At 38.3% G+C, this 25,058-nt stretch overlaps 4 protein-coding genes across 5 annotated transcripts in view; 3 read left to right on the top strand and 1 right to left on the bottom strand.

The window, feature by feature from the left end:
- The first annotated feature begins 410 nt into the window (after positions 1–410).
- LOC136814512 (uncharacterized) lies at positions 411–4,845 on the top strand. The gene is made up of 4 exons (XM_067071068.1): positions 411–1,599; positions 2,110–2,261; positions 2,878–4,049; positions 4,199–4,845. The coding sequence occupies exons 1-4, from the start codon at positions 418–420 to the stop codon at positions 4,618–4,620; spliced, it is 2,928 nt and encodes a 975-aa protein (XP_066927169.1). The 5' UTR covers positions 411–417; the 3' UTR covers positions 4,621–4,845.
- Positions 4,846–6,187: 1,342 nt separating this feature from the next.
- On the top strand, positions 6,188–9,038 carry LOC136814513 (uncharacterized). Its single transcript, XM_067071069.1, has 4 exons — positions 6,188–6,271; positions 6,545–7,933; positions 8,174–8,243; positions 8,438–9,038. Exons 1-4 carry the CDS (start codon positions 6,188–6,190, stop codon positions 8,968–8,970), a joined length of 2,076 nt encoding a protein of 691 aa, XP_066927170.1. The 3' UTR covers positions 8,971–9,038.
- Positions 9,039–10,402: 1,364 nt separating this feature from the next.
- LOC136814461 (mucin-21-like) lies at positions 10,403–12,529 on the top strand. Its single transcript, XM_067071013.1, has 3 exons — positions 10,403–10,512; positions 10,958–12,165; positions 12,405–12,529. The coding sequence occupies exons 1-3, from the start codon at positions 10,479–10,481 to the stop codon at positions 12,450–12,452; spliced, it is 1,290 nt and encodes a 429-aa protein (XP_066927114.1). The 5' UTR covers positions 10,403–10,478; the 3' UTR covers positions 12,453–12,529.
- Positions 12,530–12,749: 220 nt separating this feature from the next.
- The window catches only part of LOC136814446 (nucleolar protein 6-like), a 39,006-nt gene continuing 26,697 nt past the window's right edge, over positions 12,750–25,058 (bottom strand). Inside the window, exons 14-26 of one of the 2 annotated variants that reach the window (XM_067070994.1) lie at positions 24,131–24,279; positions 23,495–23,753; positions 23,241–23,346; positions 22,136–22,290; positions 21,482–21,642; positions 21,152–21,295; positions 20,276–20,373; positions 19,160–19,284; positions 18,806–18,892; positions 18,367–18,576; positions 14,066–14,167; positions 13,534–13,614; positions 12,750–13,104 (exon numbers count right to left, since the gene is read on the bottom strand). In XM_067070994.1, coding sequence (XP_066927095.1) covers positions 12,991–13,104; positions 13,534–13,614; positions 14,066–14,167; positions 18,367–18,576; positions 18,806–18,892; positions 19,160–19,284; positions 20,276–20,373; positions 21,152–21,295; positions 21,482–21,642; positions 22,136–22,290; positions 23,241–23,346; positions 23,495–23,753; positions 24,131–24,279 — 1,791 coding nt within the window. In that variant the 3' untranslated portion in view covers positions 12,750–12,990. The remainder of the gene's footprint in view (positions 13,105–13,533; positions 13,615–14,065; positions 14,168–18,366; positions 18,577–18,805; positions 18,893–19,159; positions 19,285–20,275; positions 20,374–21,151; positions 21,296–21,481; positions 21,643–22,135; positions 22,291–23,240; positions 23,347–23,494; positions 23,754–24,130; positions 24,280–25,058) is intronic. The other variant, XM_067070995.1, reaches the window with a different exon arrangement.

Below are 25,058 nucleotides of genomic sequence, written 5' to 3' on the forward strand. Positions count from 1 at the left end.
TTTAGTCTATAGGGAAATACACACACTTCGAATAACTGAAAGTTCGAATGAACTTAAGCTCGAATAACCGAGACTTGTTTGAGTTGGGTAGATAGGCAGATCCAAGGGGAAAGCTATCTCACTTCAAATAACCCGCAAATCAATCGAATAAGTGCAGGTTCGAATAACCGGGAGTAGTCTACTGTAGTATGGAATTTATTTGTTTAAAAATGATAGTCCGAAGAGACTACGGCTAGAAAACTTTTGTAGATTATAAAGCTTTGTTTTTAGCGTTCCGCCTACCTGTTAGGGCTGTTATCCAAACATTTCTAATTTGCGATTAACTTTATCTAATCAATTTTCAGCTAAAAAATGGTTTTAATAAAACTTGTATTGTTAATATGTCTTGCAACCACGACATTCGGATCAACCACAACAATGACAACTACGGTGGCAACCAACCAACCGTCTGCTACTTCAACAACAACAACCCTTCCTGCCACAACCAGTACCAATACCCCTCCTCCGACTACAACCACAACCACTGCTCCTCAGACAACTACCACGAATACGCCTCCTCAGACCAATACAACAATTGCAACTCCTTCCAGCTTGACAACAACCACTACCCTTCCACTTTCAACGACCACAAACACAACATCTCCTCCAACTACAACAAATACAGCTTCTGCTACTGCTTCGATCACTACAGCTAATCCATCTGCCACCACCACTACGACAGCTAGTGTCTCTCCTTCAACAATCAACCCACAGCAAACAATATGTGAGTGTACAACTACGTCACAGGCTTCGCCTACTACACTCTTCACAACGACAACACCCATTACAACAACCAAAACAACAACCACCTCGACAGAACCAGCAACTTCAACGGCTATAACAACAAATTCGACCTCTAACACAACCGTCGCAACTTCCACAGTGAACATCGCAACAACAACGTCAACACAACAACCAACAACAAATCTCAACTTAACTTCTAACACATCCCTCACACCATCCTCAAGTGGCAACACAACTACAGCATCTACTTTGGCAACACCTGTCCCAAACACAACATCAACTCAAACAACAATAATAACAACCTCTACTAAAACAACAACGACCACGACAATGCCATCAACCAATAACCCTTCAACAACAACTTGTATTTGTACAACAACTTTTACTACTTCGACTACCCCACCTCCAACCACAACCACTACCCCTCCTCTAATCACTGCACTTCCTCCAACTACAACTACAACCACTACACTTCCTCCAACTACAACTACAACCACTACGCTTCCTCCAACTACAACTACAACGCTTCCTCCAACCACAACCACTATCCTTCCTCCAACTACAACTACAACCACTACGCTTCCTCCAACTACAACTACAACCACTACTCCTCCCCCAACTTCAACTACAACCACTACCCTTCCTCCAACTACAACCACTACTCTTCCTCCAACTACAACTACAACCACCACGCTTCCTTCAACTACAACTACGGCCACCACGCTTCCTCCAACGACAACAAACTACTCCTCCAACGACAACTACAACCACTACACTTCCCTCCAACTAACAACCACTACTCTGCCGCCAACTACAGCCACTACCCCTCCCCAACTACAACTACAAACCACTCCTCCACTACAACTACAACCACCACGACCTTAACTAAACCACTAACACCGTCCTCCAACTACAACCACTACCCCTCCCCAACTACAACTACAACCACTACTCTTCCTCCAACTACAACTACAACCACTACACTCCCTCCAACTACAACTACAACCACTACACTTCCTCCAACCACAACCCAACCACTACACACCCTCCCCCAACTACGAACACCACTACTAACGACCTCCTCCAACCACACGACAACCAACTAAACACTCCCTCCAACTACAACTACAACCACTACCTCCTCCAACTACAACCACTACCCCTCCCCCAACTACAACTACAACCACTACTCTTCCTCCAACTACAACTACAACCACTACACTTCCTCCAACTACAACTACAACCACACTCCCCAACAAAACAACACCCCTCCCCAACTACAACTACAACCACACTCGCCAACTACAACTACCACCACCCCTCCAACTACAACTACAACCACTACTTCCTCCACACAACTACAACCACACCTCCCCAACTACAACGACTACACCCTCCCCAACCACTACAACTACAACCACTACCCCTCCTCCAACTACAACCACTACCTCCCCCAACTACAAAACTACAACCACTACAACTACACCCTCAACTACAACCAAACCACTACACCCTCAAACTACAACTACAAACCACTACATTCCTCCAACTACACACAACCACTACTCCCCCAACTACCACCACTACCCCTCCCCCCAAATACCACACCACTACCCCCCACTACACCCCCAAACTACAACTACAACCACTACTCTTCCTCCAACTACACCACTACACCCCCAACTACAAAACTACAACCTACACTCCCCCAAACTACAAATACAACCAACTACCCCGCCTCCCAACTACAATACAACCACTACCCCCTCCCCCAAAGAACTAACACAACCACGACCCCCAACTACAACTACAACAACTACAACCACCCCAACTACAACTACAACAACTACACTTTCAACTACCCAACAACGACAAACCACTACCCCCCCCAACTACAACCAACAACCAACAACACCACAACTTCCTCCAACTACAACCACAACCACTACACTTCCTACCAACTCAACTACAACCACTACGCTCCTCCAACTACAACCCAACTACACCTCCTCCAAATACAACACCAAACACTACAACTCCTCCAACTACAACCACAACCACACCCTCCGCCAACACTACCACAAACCACTACCATCCTCCAACTACAACCACAACCACTACCCCTCCGCCAAACACTACCACAACCACTACCCCTCCTCCAACTACAACCATTACACTTCCTCCAACTACAACAACTACACCTCCCCCAACTACAACTACAACAACTACACCTCCCCCAACTACAACTATAACCACTACCCTTCCCCCAACTACGACCACAACCACTACCCTTCCTCCAACTACAACCACTACCACTACCCCTCTTCCAACTACAACTACTACTCTTCCTCCAAATACAACCACAACCACTACCCCTCCTCCAACTACAACTACAACCACTACACTCCCTCCAACTACAACAACTACTCTTCCTCCAACTACAACCACTACCCCTCCTCAAACTACAACCACTACCCCTCCTCCAACTACAACCACAACCACTACCCCAACTCTAACTCCAGCCACAACTACTACCCCTCCTCCTACTATATCTACAGCCCCATCTACGGAAACTTCAAACCTAACAACAAATGGAACTTCAATTGCAAGCAATGGGACAAACAATGAGACTTCATCCGAAGAAACAGGAACAAGCGGAATAAACGAGGATACTACTATTCATGACAGTGTTATGAGATTCAAATTCATTGAAAAATATGAAACGCTAATTACAGAGTACGGCAGCATGGAAGCAGCTACAGAGAAGATTTGCAACGACACAAGAGAAAACTTAAAATTGGAAGTGGATCAATTCGGTAACTGCAATCTGACTAAAGGCAGTATCGTCGTGTCTTTTCAAGTTATTCTAACTGGAAACAAATACAACCAAACACTCAGAAGATTGAATTTGTTTGTATACAACAATTTGTTCACAGTGAAGAGGCCTGATGGAACAAAGTACAATACAGTGCCTTCTTCAGTTTATGCAGATGATGTGCACCAGGTGGAATCAGGGGGCGGAGTGGCGGAGGAATATGGGAACGAGGTTGTTGAGAAGAAGACGAATGATGATGAATGCATTGTGATTGCTTTGCTCGTTTTTTTCATTGTTTGTGGCATCATATTGGTCCTCATCTTGCTTTACTTCTTGTTAAGGAAGAAAAAACATCAAAAAGTTCTTCCAATCGAAGAAGAAGATGAGAAGAAGGGACAATACATTCACCCGATGCCCTGGTTCTACTCACCACCCCCTAAAGAAGATAAAGGTCAGTTTTACATAGCTTCATATTGCTTTAAGGAGGAATCTTTAAGGCATTTAGTTACCATAATACAAAACGAAAGCTCGAAGATCTTTCTGAACTACAGTCTCATAGCATTTGCAACAGAGTGTATACTGTATTTTTTTATTTTTCAGCCTATGACGATAATGACGAGGCATTAGCAGATGTAAGGAGGTTGTATGGAAGTAAATGGGTACTTGAAGAGGACGATCAGGTCTACAACGTCCCAAAAGACAAAGAAGAAGAAGATGGAAGTGCTGAGTTGGATATTCGAAGATTGTACCGAAGTCGTTGGATTTTAAGTGAGGAAGCAGTAGAAGATGAGTTGTCTTTTTCACAACAAGAAGATGAGGAAGATGACGAAATTGAAGGAGACATTCGACGTTTGTATCAAAGTCGTTGGACATTGAAAGATGAACCCTTATTATTGCATCCTTCTAGTGCTTTATCCCATAGACCTCATTCTTCAAGAGCAAGTTCAGCGAGAACTTCTGCTCGTGGGAGTAGTATCTCTTTACAATCGAGCACAAACTCGCTGAAAGATAGCCAAATCTAGGCTATTATGGTTTATGAGAACTTATGTTGTTATGACAAAGTTTATGGGAAACTAAATTCAATATAATTGTATGTAAAGTATTCTTAACAAGTTTATAATAGATTTTTCATGCTGAGAAAGTCGAACATTTCCACACGGGCCAAATCTGGCCAACTCTATATTTTTATTTTTTGCGGTGTTGCTATGACAAACAATAAAAAAAATCGTATAATAAGTCATTAATAATTCACTTTTTGTTTGTTTATTTATCTTTTGGGTTGGAAACAACATAACATTCTAAAATTCCCATTTAAAATCTCCAAAAATCGGTTGAGAAAAAGGTGCAAGGTCACAAGGTTTTTGATATTTTAGTTTAACTGTGTCCCGGCGGGGGGGGGGGGGGTTGGTGTAAACTATCTGAAAGGGTCTCAAAATTTCGAAAATAGAGTACTTAAAGGGTCACGAATTCTCGTAATTTATAGACCAGCGTCCGAGATTCAAAAAAGGCCTTAAAAATGGTTTTTCGTAGGGCACCCCTTAGATCAAGGCAAATTTTTGATATTATGCTCCTAATAGGGTGTAGAATTGACAAAAAAAATTTGGCCTTCGAATCTCCTGCAGTTTTCGAGTGAATCGATTTTTAGTTAATCGATAGAACTTATCAAGGGTTTTTTACTAACGGTTTTTTCGAAGTTTGAAAATCAAATATCTGAGACTACCATCGGATTCAGCGTGAAAAGTAGATATAGAAAATGGGGTTAATTGTTTAGTTTCGACCACCTGGTGCCGAGAAATGGCATTTTTAAGGCGAAAAATCGACGTTTTTGCCGTTTTCCGATGACGTCAGCATTTTCCTAGGACCATTTTCAGAAAAAATCATTTCCACAGCTGGATAGCCCTGAATTAGTAGTATCCAGAAATGGTATGGTTTGTCAACTTTCAATGTATAGATCTCGAGATAATTCATTTTTAAGGTGGATAAATATGCTGAAAAACTGCTGACTCAGCAAAAAAATATCGATAATTTTCGATATTTAAACCAAAATGTCTCGAGATCTAGATAAGTTCTATCGATTAACTAAAAATCGATTCACTCGAAAACTGCGGGAGATTCGAAGGGCAAATTTTTTTTGTCAATTCTACATCCTATTAGGAGCATAATATCAAAAATTTGCCCTGATCTAAGGGGTGCCCTACGAAGTGACACAATCCACTGCCTCGGCCGCTGGTCTATTAGATTAAATTTTGAAAGTTTTGGCTGAACACTTGGGAAAACTCCCTGAAAGGTTCGTAAAAACGAGCAAAATTTCCGAAATTCAGTCTCTCAAAGGGTCGATTTTCTTTGGCTTGGCCATACCAGTATCCCCTCACCTACAGGAATCAAAACCTGAGAATAGGGTATCATTTAATAATTTCAAGATTTGAATCATTTTTCCTGAAAAATACTTTTTTTAACCAAAAGTAAGCCTAACTCAGCATTTTAAAGAAATAACCAGAGGTTTGTAATGAAAAAGTAAGTCTCTCAAAGTTGACCCCGCCAACTAAAGAATCGAGTGACACAATGTTCTTTTTTTATCGATTTAAATAAATGTCGATTGAATCGTCGTTGAATTGTGACAGTAGGGAGAAAGATATCACCAAGGAGTCCAAAATAAACCATCACGAAAAAGCTGTTGAATAATTGATGTTGCAAAGGAAGTAAATGAAATTTCATTCAGATACAATGACCCAAAAGTCTTTCAATGAACTTGCCTGAAACATAATGTCATTTTAAATCAGACAAAGACACAAGAAGGTTAACAAGAAGGTTACAAGAATATCCAGTAAGTACTGATTTGAGTTTTATCTTTACAACTGATTACAGCAATCTCGTGCAAGAAGTGAAAATGATTTGATGATCAAAGAAACTTCTAATGAATTATTTTTGTTTCGTTTTAATTTTCAGACGACCATGGAAGGTCTATTATTGACGCTGCTTTTGATATGCTCGATTTCATTACCTTCAGAAGCTCAGAGCACTACTCTTTCGCCTGCAAACACTACCAACTCTCTCAATACAACTACTACTTCTCCTGTGACGACGACAACAACACAACACGACCCCCCAAACCACAAAACCACCCCGCCTCCAACCACAAACCACGACCCCTTCCTCCAACTACAACCACGACCCCGCAAACAACAAAAACCACACCACCCCCTCCAACCACAACACTCCTCCACTACCCTCAACACAAAAACCACACCAACCTACCCCTCCTCCAAGTACCACACCCACCTCCAACCACAACTACCCCTCCTCAAAACACAACCACTACCCCAATCAACCCCTCCTCCAAACTACAAACAACTACCCCTCCCTTACCACACTTACCCCCCTACAACCACTACCACTCCTCCAACTACAACTACTACCCCTCATCCAACTACAACTACTACCCCTCCTCCAACTGCAACTACGACCACTACCCCTTCTCCAACTACAACTACAACTACAACCACTACACCTCCCCCAACTACGACCACAACCACTGCCCTTCCTCCAACTACAACTACAACCACTACCCCTCCTCCAACTACAACTACAACCACTACCCTTCCTCCAACTACAACCACTACACTTCCTCCAACTACAACCACAACCACTACCCCTCCTCCAACTACGACCACTTCCCCTCCTCCAACTACGACCACTACAACCATCTCTCCTCCAACCACAACCACTTCCCCTCAATCAACTACTATCACTTCTCCTCCAGAAGACTCGACTCTTACCATTACAACCTCAACGAATACAACAACACCGGAGCCTGTAATCTTCGCAAACAATATCATATTCAAATTTGTTGACGATTACTCGTCTACCATCATTAAAGCAGGTGGGAAAGATGCAGCTGAACAGGCCATTTGTGAGAATTGTCGAGACGAGTTGAATATACCTGAGAAGGATTTCCATAATTGTTCTATCAGTGAAGGCAGTATCAAAGTGACGTTCATTATGAATCAAACAGCCTTCTTCGCCAACCACACCGTTCGTAAGTTGAATATGATGGTTAAAGACGATCTCTTCCAAGTCATGATCGGTGGCTATCGGTTGACAACAAAACCAGGATCGGTCTTGATAGACAGTGTCATGCAAACAGCATCATCCAATCAGCAAAACACACCATCACCTGTGATATCGGCAAATACCGACACCGACGGAGATGACGACGATGATGACGGTTCTTTGATCGCAATCGTTATCTTAATCATTATCATCATCCTAATCATCATTCTGGTCCTCATTTTATTGTGGATGATCAGAAAACGAAAAACTATCACCGATGAGAAGGTTTGTAAATATCTTTTATATATCAAGAACGAGCTGATGTTGAACTGACAATATCAGAAGTGTCTTATCTGATCTCAATATTATCCATTATGTCTTTTTATAACGAATGCTCCATGCAAAGCACACACAAAATAAACGGCAAGAGGTATATTCTAGCCTTTTTAATACATAATCAAGGGCATAAATATCTAAATTGAGTATTAAGTAACAATTAACAAGATCTGTTTCGATTATTTTCAGCAGCCTGACGAAGAAGCAAGCAGAGGGGCAACATCCTTATCAGCAGAGACAAACGACACTTTTGACAACGGTAAGGGTGATTTATTTCTCAAAGTATAATAGGAAAGATTCTAGATTCTAATCATTTCTGAACAATTGGTTAGCAATAGGAGTGGGGTAGAACGCTTAGCAGTTTTCAAAGAGGCGAAAAGTGATACACGCTCAATTCGATGTAGGTGGCGCACGGATGTTTGCAAATGATCTAATTAATTCCTTTATTTACAGAATTGAAGAGTGAAGCAACATTGGGTCGAATCAACTTTGGCTCCAATTTTAACGATGATGAAGTTCATGTAAATGAACAATGGCAGGGGCTGAGTCAGATACAATATTTGTATGGAACCGACAGAGAATGGAAATTCGAAGATGACGAAATATCGACAGTTGATGTGGACGCGACGAGTCGTATTCGATTCTTGTTTGAAAGTCAGAACTCCTTACGACATCTTATCGACGAGATGAAAGAGGGTGACGAGGGGCGAACTATTTATGATGAAGATGGAACTGAAATGGAAACATACCGTTCAAATGGCGGAGGGGCGGAAAACCCACCATCCTCGGGCGCAAGTGATGATAATCAAGATGAAAATGAAAATAACGATGACGAAATGGATAATACCAATGAAGAGGATAATGATAGTGATGATGATTCTAGTCCTCAAAGTAGTAGCCCTAACAAAGAACTACCTGCTCGGCCACCGCCCCCAGGACGCCCGAAGCGCCCTCTTCCACCATCAAGGGATTCTTCAAATGTGTGATAAGAACTGTTTTAAGATTAATTTTAGTAAATATTTTGTACATAAAGAGTATTTTTATGAGTAGAGATAAAAATATATGAAAATGATAATGTAATATTTCTACCTTGTCATGCGTTGGTTGATTTTTAAGTCCCCCAAAAAAGAATAGATGAAATCGTTGGCCCAATTCGAAAATTTGGTAGAAAAAGTCTTTTTAGTTGGTACCCTCGAAGAAAATCTCCCCCTCCGTCTCTTCGAACATTTAGAAATCGGGAATAGGTCACAATACACTTTTTAACGATATTTTATCCAAATATTTATGAAAAGTCAAACTTAGAAATATGGTTAACGATACTAAAGACTACTCATTCTCAAAATTTGTGTTCGCACAACACGAGAAGGGAAGAAAGTTATTCTTAATTTTGCTCAAAAAGGCTTTTAATGCAAAGTCAGAAGTCTTTTACAAATACAGTTGACGCTCTTTAATTCGATCTTCAAAGAGAATTGGATTTTCATCGAATAAGGGGCCTTATCGAATAAAGGAGCGTCGTTTATGAGAGTTTCCTGTTGACGGGGACTTTCAATATTATCGAATAAGGGAGCCTATCGAATAGTAGAACGTCGAATTAGAGGGCGTCAACAATAAGTTTTTTTCCTTGATTACACCAAACAGACTATTAAAAATTAACTAGCCACCATTATGGAATAAAGTGTTTGAGATACGGACTTCTTACGCAAAACCGAACGTTTTCTTCTGAAGAAACTTTGGCGGGAATTTGATGTTACCGCTTAAAAGCGTGACTTAAGGCATGAAATAACATAAATTCAGGAAATATGTATTCTCGATCATTGAACGGTTATTTTATAAGAATGTTCCATTTCCATTTCATCGTGGAAATTCTTGAATTCTGGGGGGAATCATCCTAAAATATTCTTACGGTATTAGTATAAAATTTCATGATATGTTTATTAGCATAATCGTAACTTTTTAGCCAATTTTATCACGAATATATGAATATTCTTAAAGAGCAAATTCATATAAAAAAGCGTGCAGGTACTTAGTTGAAATAGTGCAAGATGAGAATTTAAAAAACAATTTAAAAAAGTCAATCAAATTCGCGTGTCTCAATCAATTAAATATTTTCCAGTTTAAATATGGATTACATTCATTCATAAAATAGTTTTTCAAAAAAGATGTTGAAATTCTGATGAGAAAAACAAGACGGATTGTTTTGGTAGTTGTCATGGGAAACTAACCTCGTTCCCAAAGGTAAGTCATTTCTATTTATTTATTTGTTTGAATTTGCGGCATGACAGTTCAACGGATTGAGGGTGAATGCTTGTGTGAAAAAAATGAAATGGATGAATAGCTTTAGCTCCAGGAGGCATAGTGACCGTATAACAAAAAATCTTTTTTTAACTTTTCGATACATTATTAAAAAAATGAAAAATATCGAGAAAAAAAATTCATACTTTTTTCATTTACGATTTGAACGTTTGAAAATCGGTTTAGAGAAAAATAGTCCAAGATGAATCTGACTTCTCGCTTGTTTTACACTTTTGGTAAGCTTTTTTTATGTATAACAGTTTCAACCTTTTACTCCAACTCATTCATCATTTCTATTTTTAATTAGCCTGATGAAGGGTCCCGGTAGATGTCCCTCCTTAGTCGGAAAATCAGCCAAAAATATTGTCCCGGTGTGAGTGATACCCGGGGCGGGCATCAGATTTTTTCGACCTAAAAGCACAAGTTCCCAGGCGGCACATAATGTTGTTTTAACGTTCATCTAACGATATATGGACGTTGTGAACGTTAGATAAACGTTGAAACAACGTTGTGTGCCTGCTGGGTTGGTATCACGTAGTTTTGGATTTTAAGACGGGCGAAATAAAGGTTGATTTAGAAAACTTAGGAGTAGGGACCTGTTAAATTTTATACATAACTGGAATAATATTCAGGTTTTTAGTCGTCAACGCCAATTTAAATGACTGCTATCTTTTCATATAGCTTTTAGTTTGGTGTTATATACGTGTTGCGTTGAGGGTGCCACCAACAGCACTGGTAATGACACTGTCTCCACAACCACACAAGCTCCACAACAACCCGCAGAAACCACCGCAACACCCTGTGTCTGGCAGAACTTCACCATCGCTGTCTCTTCCAATGATACTGTCTCTTCCAATGGTACTATCTCTTCCAATGATACTATCTCTTCCAATGATACTGTCTCTTCCAATGGTACATCATCAAACGTCACTTATACCACAGTGAGTCGATGTGTCCCGGTTGCCACAACAACAGAAGCCTCTGACCCTGGCGTCACTGATTCCGGTGACTCTGGAAGTAACTCAACCGACCCTTCAAATGGAGGGGGTTCAACTAATCCTCCTACCAATGGTACCAACTCAACTGATTATGGAGGCTATACGGAGAATCCAACTGGGGGTAATTCAACAGTAGACGGAGGTGATAACTCTGGCGGAAGTAACTCAAACTCTACTGTTACTGAGGCCCCCGATACAAGTGGCGGCGGGGACAATGCTACTACAACCATGGCGGATAATGGCGGCGATGTGGATCCGACACAGAGTGGAAGCGCTTTCAATACAACGGAGATGATAACTACTGAGGTTACTGTCACTGAATCTACAAGTGCCCAACTTACTGAAGCTGATGGAGACGCAACAACCGAACCAGCAAAAGAAGTATCAAGAGGCAGTGTATACCTCGATGCCAATTACAACGCTTGGGTCGATGAAATGGGATTCGATGCACTTAAAACTGCTGTTTGTAATGAAACAGAAGATCAAATAGGCGTCCCGTTGACTGCTTGTAATGTCTCAGAAGGTAGTATCAAAGTCACTTTTGAGGTATTCTTAACACCATCAGAGACTGATGCAGCCTTCGATGTTCTGTACACCAAAGCAGAAGCGGATCAACTGCAAATAACGATCACCACATCCAACGGGACATCACAGACATTGCAGCCAGTCAGCGGAAATTATATGTACCGAGGCGACGGGACAGACACCACGTCAATGACTCCTTACTCAGGTTCAACGAATTACCACAACACACAGAACGGTGGCGGGTCCTCCACTGAAGAAGATGAAGATACCACATGGTTGATTCTGTTGATCGTTTTGTTGCTATTGGCAATCATTGTGGTGGTCGTTGTCGTCGTTTACATCTTTGTCATCAAAAAGAAACAAAAGGTAACTATACTCGAGACTCTATAACTCTGATTCCTTTTGCTCATCTCGCATATTAGTTCATACCGCGTGGCGAGGAATCCATAACAACCAACAACATCAAAAACCATCAATCACAAAAAGCAAAACAACCACGTAAAAGCAGTCATTTTAAAGAAATCAACATACAAAACTGCATGAAAAAGAATAATATAGTACATAAAAAGATCCTTACATAATTTCTTCTTTTACTTTCATTTTAGGTTACACCCTCCGCAACTGAGCTTCAGCCCAAGTCCGCAGAAGCTTGAATCAGCCCTCAGACTCAGCAACTCCGATAGTTCCGAACCGAAACATCAACTAAACATGCGATGTAAACGACGTTGGAAGAACCATAACAAAAATGACGAAAAACCTTTCCATTGAAAAAAAGAAGCCACTTCGCGTTAAAAAATCTTATTTTGTGATACTTAGTGCCTTTTTTTAATTTCGACGAAAGTGCATGTGTGAAAGACGCGACACATGATCAGTAAGTTGTGGTGAACAACTAAAATCGTTGTAAATATTGTAATACAGTAATTTATGATTACCTTTTATTCTTTTTATTTAAATTTATTCATTTATTTTTATAATTTTGCTACTTATTGGCACATGCTATTGTCTCTTCATGTTTATGTCATCACATCACATTTGTCAAAACTCTATTTGTAAATTGTAAAGAAAATCAACATAGAAAATATCCTTAGGATTTACAAAAGGTTTAAAAAAAAGGCAGTAAATAACGCTGTCATTTGTTTAAAAAAAGTAAAAACGAGATAAAGATTTGCAAAGTTTACTAGGAAAACATTTTTACACTTGATTCACTACTTGTATATTCTTTACTAAACCTTGACCCAGGATTGAAAAGTCTTGGATGATGGCTTTAGTGTTCGTTTTTAGCATTGTTTCTTCGTTTGTTGTGATCTGAGGAAAGAAAGAAATGACATCCATGAAATCATAATCGTATAAGCACTATAGAAATGATTTGTAATTTTGTAGAGATTATTGTTGACTTGAAATATTCAAGAAACTAACAATCCGTTATTGTAAAAAAAATACATCAAAATAATATGTTTTTCTTCCCGCGCATGCGTGACTAATTGTTGTGCTACTAGGTTCAGAAAGGTTATTTATCCTATCTCTCAGAGAGCATGAAGCTCCTTCTTCGCGAAACTGGAGAATAAGTTTAGGCTACGTTATCTCTTCTTACAGCCTTAGACATTATCTCTTCTTACAGCCTTAGACATTATCTCTTCTTACGCCCTTAGACATTATCTCTTCTTACGCCCCTAGAAATTATAATACCATTAGGAAATCAGGGACTTCGTCTATAATAGGAAAAAGGGTTGTGACCTTTGTATCTTTAGCTTTCTGTTTTTTCTTTTTCTTTTGTGCGACATCTTCTTCGACATGTTTGTATTTTGCGTTCATTATCTAAAGAAATGTCCATAATTGTCATTATTTTGGTTTTGACAACAACACAACATTAATATGCAATGTCACGACAAGAAAATATTGACGTTCCGCAGTCACTGACATTACCGAGTTTATGTATCGAAGGATATCGAGGGCGAAGGTACGTGAAATGATACAAAACAAAGTCGATAGTTGATGTACGGCTCTATATCGCCTTTGCTCACCTAAACAGACGACGGTATTTTGGTGTTTTTACCGTCGTCGAGCAAAGTGGACGGTGATTTTGGAGATATGTCAACTATGCATTATACCGTCCCCATCGATTTATCTCGAATACATAAACTCGCTATTATAAAAGAAGCTCATGCTAATTTGAAATTAAAAGGGACATGTTATCCCTTAGAAGTAAGCTCGTTTCAAAGGGACTTTCAAAAACAAACCAGAGAGAAGAGAACACGGGAAGTCTTACTTTGAAAGGTTGAGCAGCGAGTTTGTTTCGTTTCCACACCACACCAATTTGACTTCCCCCGTATTGATCGCAAAAGAACATAGCGGTATCATTGAAAAGTTCCTATAGGGAAAAGCAAATTAACAAATTTACGGAGCGTACACGAGTACATCTCATCACAAACTTACAAGCTGAATCTTGTCGTTATTAGGGCAAATACAAACTTTCTATTAGAAAGCCGCCTCTAAATATTTTTCTAAGAAAGAGAATATCCAATCCGATAGATTATGAATCCCTACTGGAAAATTCGGCAAAGATTTCGTCCCCGGTGGAAAAATACCCTGGAATTCCAGCCCCACTGGGAAATTTACTTTGATTCCATCCCCATCCGAAATTCAATGTTTAAAAATGGCTTTCCAAAACCATCCCTACCGGAATTTGTGACCTTAGAACAATAGAATTTCTATTCCTATTGGAATTTCAATAATAATTTTTATCCCCACTGAGGAAAAAAGTTCCACCGGGGATGTGAGACAGGGGTGTTATGTAAAAGCCATGGTAGATTGTTAATTTCGCCTAGCGAAAGTATTACGATAGCCTTTCGCGGTGCTGGTGTCATCGGAAAAAAAATTAGAAAACGAAAGTATAACTAACACAGTGTAGAAACGTAGAAACTTCTAGAATATTCTCGAATAGATTCAAAAAATGGACTCACTTGCTAAGATAAAATCTATGCGGTTTTGAGACCGCAAAATGCATAGTTAAAGTAACTAAGCATTTGTAAACATTCCTCGAATGAATGACTCGGCTGGTCAATAAAATACAAAATTAAATCAAAACAAAAATGGTAGAGTAGTGCTGTGAATCCATTTGTTTTGAAGTTTTGCTGCTTTGATTGGTCAGTCATTTGCTGGCTAGGCAAGTTTCCCTCCACTGATGCAAGTTACCGGACTTCACGGTAATTTCTGGCCCGAATGGGTGGAGTAATTCGATATGCAGAACTGAGTCAATAGGTTGTCACGTTATCCCAAACGAATATATAATTAATAACTCCACTGAATCCAGCATTAAAACAATAATAAGAAAATATCTAGTTACACGTGTTTATACTAAATATGCTTTCGTGTGATACCGTAAGCAGGTCCATTGTGTCGACACTCCTCATCTAATTCCGTCACCTTCTTTGAAGATAGGAATAACAGGAAGGTTGATTTGCCTGATAGTTGTTTGGGAAAACGCGTCAACCTACGACCTCCAATTCTGCATATTAAATTACTCCAGCCATTTAGGCCAGAAATTATTTACTCTGTACGACGGAAATAAAACCCTTATACTTCATAGCCAATATGAACAAATCTTATACATCAGGTAATATCTAATTTCCTGCTGGCTTTACTTGCATTTACTGAAGCATAGAAGTATCATAAATTTAAGCTTTCGTAATAAGTACAATAGGCAGTCGTGTTAGCCTAAAGGAGTATTGACAAAAGATCTTTTATTTCTCTGACTGCTAAAGAAAGAATTAAGTAGTAACAAGCTAGATGCTGAATGGACCTACCTGATGATGAAAGTTAGATAGCAATGCGAGGAGAAAAATGAAAAGAATCGGTCAGAAAACATAGCGTTTAGCGAAAATGCATAACGCAAGAAATTCATCATTGATTGATGATGGGGGGAGAGGGGAGGGTTGTAGGGAAAAAATAAATATAGAAAGTTCTGGTAGCAAAAATCAGTTTTATTGACAATTGAATCATGCTTGATGGTGAGCATTGTTATCAATAATGTTTTTGTGTGAAAAACATAGAAATATAAGGAAAAAATCCAATGAAAATCTGCAAAAACGGCGATTTCCGGCATTTTCAACCGGAAAAAAACTCAGCCATGTTTTTGAGCATCTTTCTGCAAAAAATCAGAAAAAACTAAAGATTCAAATTCGAGAAAATGTCAAAAAACCAGTTTTTCCGGCGAAAAGTGGGCTCCGTCACATTTTAGGTATTGTCATATTGCATCAGTGTGAAAAATTTCATAAAAAAATGTAAAGTACAGCTCGAGAAATTCAAGAATTACTGTCTTTCCGGCGAAAATAGGCTGTTCCGGCGATTTTTAAATAGTTCCGGCTTCAAAAATCAATTTTATTTTAAATTGAAACATACTTGATGGTGGGCATTGCTATTAATAATGTTTTTGAATGAAAAAACAACCAATTATAAGGAAAAAGTCCAATGAAAACCCAGAAAAACGGCGATTTCCAGCATATTTCAGGCATTTTCCGCCGGAAAAAAATTTTTCTCAAAAATCGTACTCGGCCATGTTTTGGGCATTGTTAATACGCATCTTTGAGCAAAAAATCAGAAAAAACTAATGATAAAATGTTGAGAAAATGCCAAAAAAAAAGTTTTTCCGGCATATTTCCGGCATTTTCAGCCGGTAATGAATCTTTTTCGAAAATCGGGCTCCGTCACAATTTAGGTATTGACGTTTTGCATCAGTGTGCAAAATTTCATGAAAAAATAAAAAGTACAGCTCAAGAAATTCAAGAAATACCGTTTTTCCGGCGAAAATCGGCATTTCCGGCGATTTTTAGAAAGTTCCGGCTTCAAAAATCAGTTTTATTGACAATTGAACCATGCTTGATCGTGGACATTGCTATTAATAATGTTTTTGTGTGAAAAAACAACGAAATGTAAGGAAAGAGTCTGATGAAAATCTGCAATAACGGCGATTTCCAGCATATTTCCGGCATTTTCGGCCGGAAAAGAATTTTTCTCAAAAATCGGACTCGGCCATGTTTTGGGCATTGCTAATACGCATCTTTGTGCAAAAAATCTGAAAATACTAATGATGAAATCTCGAGAAAATGCTAAAAAACGGGTTTTTCCGGCATATTTCCGGCATTTTCGGCCGGAAATGAATTTTTTTCGAAAATCGGGCTCCGTCACATTTTGGGCATTACTATTTTGCATCATTGTGCCAGAAATCAGAAAAAACTAATGAGCCAATCTCGAGAAAAGCTGGTAACAGACGGACGGACGAACGAACGAACGAACGGACAAAGGTTAATTTATAGGACCTCCAGGTAGGTCCAAAAATCAGCGATTTGGAGCTTCTTATTTTTTCAAACAGAAAGTACCCCCGGGGGGGGCACTGGGTTTGCGGACTGACGGTATGTGCGGGCCAAAAAATGGCTTTTAAAATTGCACCCTTACAGTGCAGCAAAAATCAGTGAAAATCATACCCTTAGAGTGCATTTTCCCCCAAATTTTCGATCCCTTTCGTGCAAAAAATGGTCAAAATTCTAGCATTTTTGGTCAAAATATCTAGATTTTTCAAGAATTTTCTGAAATTTCTACCCTTACAGCGCATCTCTAGTTTTTCCGACCCTTACAGTGCATTTGAGGTGCCTTGAAAAAGACACCCTTAGTGCCCGCACATACCCGTCGGTCCTTTTGCCCAGCTGCCCCCCCCCCCCCCGGGAGTACCCAACAGTAAGTTAGACATTAGACTAACTTACTGTGGGGTATGTTGTGATGCTTGAGTTTTTCATTCATTAACCTTTTGCTAGTTAGGATACCATGTTGAATAATTAAAAACTCCAGCATTATAAAAAATTGACACATTAATGCATAATTATTTTATTAAGTGTACGTTCGTGTTTCTTATCATTGTTTTGATGCTGGAATTTTAATTATTCAACATGACATCCTAACTAGATAGTAAAAGGTCTATTCAATATGACAGTGTGTCACTAGGGGGAATTCTCCACATCACTCCAAAAGAAAAAGGACAATGAATGTCTCAAATATGAAAAGACAAACATTTTTTCAACAAAAAGTTCATAGTTATGTCACTTAATAGAAGGGGTCTGCAGGTATTATCTGCCCCTCTCGTCAACAGTATAACATAAAGAGTCAGAGCCAGATTCTTTGACTAAAGTAGATCAAGTCTATCGAGTCTACCTGTTCTGAAATAGAACAGAAGATTGTTAGAGGTGATTTTATTTGGTTTTCTTAATTAAAAGTAGTATTTTGTTGGGAAGATAATTTTGTGTTTATGAATTTTGAGAAAACGGAAATCTTAAGGCTAGAACCTTATGTTCTAGTATAACTAGTAAGTATAAAAAAGATTTGTATTGATTATTTTGCTCTCTTTACCAGAACTTTACCAGGCATGTCTCTCTAGGGGTAATTTTTTCGTCTATTTTCGATTCTGACTTGTACCTCGGGCTTTTAATTCTTTATTTTATCTATTTATAATCGTACAAAAGGCGAAATTTTCGACTATCAGTCGTCTTGTAGGTTTTTGAAGACAAAAAATTGGTTTACCTGTAATTGGTCGAGGAACGAGCGAGCAGGGTCAAAGTCGACAACAGGGAGGACTTCATTCGATACATTGTTCGACACCATTGATGCTAATTTCACATCAGACGATTTGTGGACACTTTTTGAAGATTGGATGAAAGGTAGTTTCGGCACATGGTTTTTATCCAACTCAATAACGATATCATAATCTTTTGTGGAAGGACGAAATAATTGCTGAAAAGAAGACATGTATAAGGATTAGCAAATTTTTCACTTCGACAATCTGTTATCTTTTATTTAATTTCTAAAGACGGAGCATAAATTTTTTCGGGTATTTCCGATAAGTAAAATGATGTAATGAGCAACCCGCGATAAATACCATGAAAAAATTCACTGAGTGAGAAGGAGTCTTGTTCAAACGAGTTCAAACAGTCAAAAAAAAGATCAACTCTAAGTACTCTACCATTATAGTTTGTTGTGTAAATTCAAAACCATCGCTTTCCACTAGTGCCAAAGCCGCTTGAGCGAGCAACGATAACCGTTTCACCACCTACAAATGAAATTATGTATAGATTCAAATTCGCAAGGTTTTTCCATTTCAAACAATTTCATGAGTAGTTTTTATGACTCATTAGTATATACCAAGTTAGCCTGTACCAAACTCTTCTTCGCTGAGTAAAAAGATAACGCGAAGTTCGGTTTGTTACGGTCAGGCAACATTCCGTGTCTCAGACATTTTTACGCAAATCTCTGAATGTCTCTGCGAGGGAGCATAGCTACAGGTTAATACCAAGTTTTATTAAACGAAATTTCTGACCTGCGGTGAGGGTTGTTGTTTTGTCCATAAGGTACCATCTACATCATAGGGAGTCATGACAACCATGTGTGGAAGATGATCTCTGGAGTTTGTGAAACGTTCTTTCAATGCTTCCATGCTTTCGCCTAAAAGAATTCAATTTATTGTTTTGTGTATATACCTGTACTACCTTTTGGTGGATCAAATTTCGCGTCGATTAATTCTCGCAATTTTCGCGAAGTTAAGTCCTCGCAAAAAACTTTTAATTAGAAATTTTGTCCGAGGAAATTGAGAGAAATTACATAGGAAGAAATTTTGACGGGAATTTAATTTGGCGGATGACGGAAAAAATTAAATTTGGTGGGAACGTAATTTGGCTGATTTTGACCAAATCCGCCAAATTCGTAGTCTAGCAAGCTAGACGACTAATTTATACATCATAGTAGAAATAAAGCAAAAAATAATAATGAATGGAACAATTTTAGTCGTCTAGAAACATTTGTGCACTAACTCCAAACAAAAGAAAAGTGTCAATATTGTAATTATAATTTTTTCCTGCTCAAAATAATTCTTGAGAAAAAAAATATGTGTGGATTTGTGTATTGAAAGTTTTTCATTTACGTTGATTTCGTTTTGAGAGTTTGTTGTTGCTTGATAAATTGTTTTCTCGCTACGCAAGTTTCTGCGTAGCTAGCCCCTGTATCTATAAGGCTGGAACACCGGATTCTTCCAGTCGTTTATACAAACTAAATCCCGTATTATTATTATTAGTATTGGTATTATTAGTATTACATGCATTATAAACGACTCCAGTCTACCAAATTCGCCAAATTTCTTTTTTTAATGTGGGTGAAAAAGAAGCCGATTCGAAATACTGTCCATGCGAAAATTTTATCTATACAGAGAGCATGAAACTTCTCTAACGTGGAATTGGACACTCTGCTTTACGATCCTCTTTACGATACTCTTAAGATAAGACCATAAGTCTCCTTGTAAACGGACAAACTCGGTGTGTAATAATAGCAAACAGTTTTCTATTTCATTATCAAACAAGCGACTTTAAATTACGAAAATTTCAGGCCTCTCTGGACCTCTCGATGTAGACTCAAAGGAATGAAATGAAATATTGCTAATTACTTTTGATTTCGCTATTGAGGTTGACAATCAAAGGGTTTGCATTCCAATCGAAGGTCGCTATATGATCCAAGAATCGAACAAATCCACAAAGAGATGAACTAATACAAAGAAAAATTGGAATAAAATGAATTTAATGCATTGACTTGAAATGGAAGAGCATCTTAAAAAAAACAGGTTTTTGACCTTTAATTTATCGACGGACATATAATAAAAGGCGGAGAGAATACACGCTTTTTTATAACAGCCTGTAAAATTTTTGTCAGGCTTGGTTGTTCTTAATTTTTTTGAAATTTTCAGGCTTAAATGTTCTTAAGGGAAGAAATTTTCGCGGAATTTAATTTCGCGAATAAGAGTTTCAAAATGGCAAGTTTCGCGGAATTTAATTTCGCGAATGAGTCACGATTAAGAAGAAGTTATCAACTTAGATTAACTTTTAAGCATCGCGGAGTTGTTTATATTCGTTTAAAGTTGATAAAAAATACACATTATAATGCTTAAAAATCAATTGTGTCCATCTTTTTTTGGTAATACCTGGTCAAAAACAACAAAATAAAAGAAGAAGAAAAAAAATCGAATTTCGCGGAATTTAATTTCGCGATTTAACAACTTTGGTGTGTTTTGCGGAATTTAATTTCGCGAATTACGCCCAAATTCGCGAAATTAAATTCCGCGAAAATTTCTTCCGCGAAAATTTCTTCCCTTAAGTTAATATGCCGTGTTTCTTTACTTAGAAATGGGTTTAAAATTATGTTAAAATCATTATTTCTGAAATGATCCGAGGCTCAGATTGTTCTTAGGCTTTGGGCAATTTTCAGCCTCGTGTTCTTATAAAGAAAAGTGCATACTCAAAAAAGGAGAGAGAGCTGGTCTGCTTACTTAGGTGGGTTTGGTGAGAGAAAGACGGAGGCGACCAACAACTCGATCAACTCTTCATAGAAATGATTGGACAACATCTGACTACTCATCCACCTCTTCGCCAGGCGACACGTCAGCGAAAATGTACCGAATTGACCGTTCAAACTAAAACAACAAAACTGGAATGTTGAAATATCTAACATCCTTGATATTCGTATGATGAAATTTCTCAAAGCTATTTCTCTAAGCACCAACCGTAAAATGAATTCTTAATTTTCTCGAAGAAAAAATATCGCAAAACCTGCGAACCTAAGATTATGACTTAGACTAAGGGCTTATAAAGACACTTGCCTGTGAATGAGGGAGTTATGGAGGGGCTTTTTCACAATTTCCATTTCCAACTTCTTAGCCTGGATGTCATGGGAAGTTTTTGATTTTCCCAAGGCTGCATTTTCTTTATGTAAAACCATTTCTCGGTAATGGATGACCGACAAACGAAAAACGTAGCCGTTCTGTAAAAAAAAGTCAAAGAATTAGAAGTTGAAAACGAAATAGAAGAAAAGACTTTTATACCGAATGTTTACAACTTGAGCTTTGCTCAATCATTCTGCGATCAGCGGTTTGAGAAAGAGAATATAATAATCAGTTAGGTGGGAGAGTCTATCGTCATGCTACCCTAACACCCTGCCTGGAATTGATCGAGATTTCTCAAACACTAGAATTTCTTTTATACTGGAATATCGAACTCACTTCCTTTACTCCTTTGAATCAGGAATCCTTAGAAACGATTTTTAAACCCTCTAACCCATACCATGTAAGCGTTCGTGTTATAAAGATGAGACTGTAACGACCATCGGGTATTGAAATATAATTTCGTTCTCGGAAAGTAACCGAATGGAAATTTCATTTTGAATAAAGAAATAGTAGCATCGAACCCGGACTGCGTGATTTTGCACAACACTATAAAGAATATAAAGAATAAAATCATCTTGTCAAAACTCTCACTTTCATCACATCGATCCACCTTGGAGTCGCTTTTGCAGGGAAATGAAGTTGCTGACGTATGCATTCTGCAACTTTGATGTGGAAAGCAGCGCGTATGTGTTGGATTGCTTCTAAATTATCAGGCCATTGACCGCTCCCTTCAAACTTGATATAAGCTGAAGAACAAAATTAGTGTAAATACAGTCAATTCTCTACAATTTGAAACTCTTTTGATCGAATCTTTCTATAATTCGAACTGAAACATCGGTCTCCTCAACTGGAAAGTAGTATAAATTACTCCCCGTAATCCGAATTTTTCTATAATTCGAAGAAAGTTTTTGTTCCCTTGAATATTGAATTTAACAGTCAACTGAAGTGTGCAAAATTGTAAGGAATTGTGTGGCCTGTGCTGATTTCCTTTGTTTTACTTTTGTTTTCAATTCATGATATGCACCATTACAATGTCTTCTGACATTACATCACGAACCCAATAGCTGATTGGGTGTGAATGACGAAATGACTGATTTTACGTCACTTTCAACCAATTAGCTGTTGGATCCAGTGAAGTAGACTGGAAGATATATCAGCATATTGGAATTTTTCACTTTCGTTTTCAAAAACTATATGAAAACAAAAAAAGAATAAATTATATTCTAAAACCCAATCAAAGTTTATGAAACTATAAAAAAAACATTAAAATACGTCGAAAATTTGAAAAAAATTGGTCTATTGGACATGGTTTTCTGTTTGTTTTTCTCCAAAAAGGCACTGGATCTAGTGGCATGTATTTGCTACCACCTCAAGCAAAGCCAGAAAATGAAGCCTGCCAAATTACGCCGGACCACTTATCAGCGCCATCCAGTCTATCAAAAAGCTATAAGTGGCCTCCGGGCTATTGGGTCCGTGGAAGACATTGCAATGGTGCATATCATGATAAATTATTAAACCTACTATTTTGTAGATTTACTACCGGTACAAGGACAAGCTTTTCTTCCCTCGGGCATTTTTTGAAATAGATTATGCTAAGATCCACTAACCTCTGTTTTGCCAAACGCGCACTATTTCACATGCATTTTTGTTTTACTGAATTTTAGGAAAAAAAGTGTGTAAAGGTGTGCACTGTTACCTTTTATTACAGGACACCAAAGCGGTGATCTTTTTGCGTTACTGGGTACCAGAAAATCTTGACCTTTTGATTGCTCCTTGACTTCGTATTGTCGAGCAGTCAATGGCTGTCGGTGGAATAGAAAATTTATTTGACTTATGGATAAAAATATGTTTTGATAAAAAAAGAATTGGATAGATTGTATTACAAGGGATCAGAAGAAAATGCTAGAAGCAACCATACGATAGAAAGCGCTAAAGTAAAAGTAGATATACCTCTGTCATCCTAAGCAATGGGTCCACTGCATGTATATTGTTGACGACTAAAGGTAATTCACTCAAACCACGTAGCTGACGACTCAATTCTTCGAATGTTTTGATCACGTGAGTGCTCTCTTCTTCACCACAACCACGTGGTATTGTGGCTTTCTTCTGATTGGCTGACGCGTGCTCGAACGATGACGTGTTCGAAGAGAGAATGAAATCGAACGAGTTGCCATGGTAATCGATGGATGAAGGATAGATTGCACAATGCCTTGTAGAAAAGAAGGTAAAACACAAAATTAGTTTAGAAACGATATTAATTTTAAGTCTTTTTAGGAGGCCTGGAAAACCCGAATTATGACGTCATGACTCAGTTTTCTTAATTTTGCGAGTTAATTCTAACTTAAGTGCTTCTTAAATTGAGTTTTATAACTCGGATTCTTAAGGTGCACCTTAATTTTTTGAGCTATATAACTCCTTATTTAGAAGGACGGATATTTTGGTAGGTCGGTGAAAGTCGGTTAAAAAAGAAACTCAAATGTCAGCAAATGATTATGCATGTCTTTGCTTGTCCATTTGTCCTCCGATGTCTGATAATACCTCAGAGCATTCATTTTTCCAAGACAAATGAAGATATAAGTTACATACAGTTTAAGAAGATGTTGTACGATCTGTTTGCAGACCATTTTTTTCTGGCTGGAATTGGATGATGGCCAAACTACCGCCTCGTTGATACTGCCATCTTGAAAACGCCTCAATTCTGATTTCTCGCCCCAAAATGCGCGGAACTCTTTCGCCTGAGCACAAGGATAAAGAAATTCAATGATGAGAAAATAGGTAAAGTTTCTTTAAATATTTACTTATTCGGTAAGAAGTAGCCGAATTGAACCATGTTAATAAGATAGTGGTCCTGGACTGAAAACACCGGCCAATCATACAACTTGGAAATTGACAGACCGACACTTAACACCTAAAAAAAGCCTCCATCCACCTGCATGAAATTTTTTGGGGTGTTAAGATTTTCTAGTAGATCTGGGTTTCCTCGACAAAAAATTCAATTGAAGGCCTTCCTACATATTTCTAAATAAAAGTGTATAAAAAATATTTTCATTTTCATTGACGTTTGTTGACAGTAATAAGGGAAGGAGATACGAATATATCAGTCTTGAATCGTAACGTTTATGTTATGTGAGAGGGGCGAGAGGTAAAGGAGAATAAATAAACTTCATTCGATGAGGTGCAGCTAAATAATGAGTTGACGCTAGAACTTATTTTCTGGAAATCTCTTACTAAATCCCGGCTAATCCGAACCAGCAAATTAGTCTATTCAGGGCCAACATTGGAATAAATTCCTAGGGGTGCAGACGGTATATGCGTTGTGTGCAATGCTTGCGTTAGCTCAGAATCGAGTTGCCTCTATCTAATGATAAGAATTGTCTTGCACAAGATACTTGAAAAATACTTGGCAATACAAATACAAGGAGATATCTTGTGATACAGAAAATTTAAAGTGATTCGTATATTACAGATATATGAGAAAAAACCTGCTAAGGGATAAACTGAAGGGAAAATTCTT

The sequence above is a fragment of the Clytia hemisphaerica genome, unplaced genomic scaffold (assembly GCF_902728285.1).
Source record: "Clytia hemisphaerica strain Z4C2 unplaced genomic scaffold, Clytia hemisphaerica genome assembly, whole genome shotgun sequence".
NCBI classification, from domain to species: domain Eukaryota; kingdom Metazoa; phylum Cnidaria; class Hydrozoa; order Leptothecata; family Clytiidae; genus Clytia; species Clytia hemisphaerica.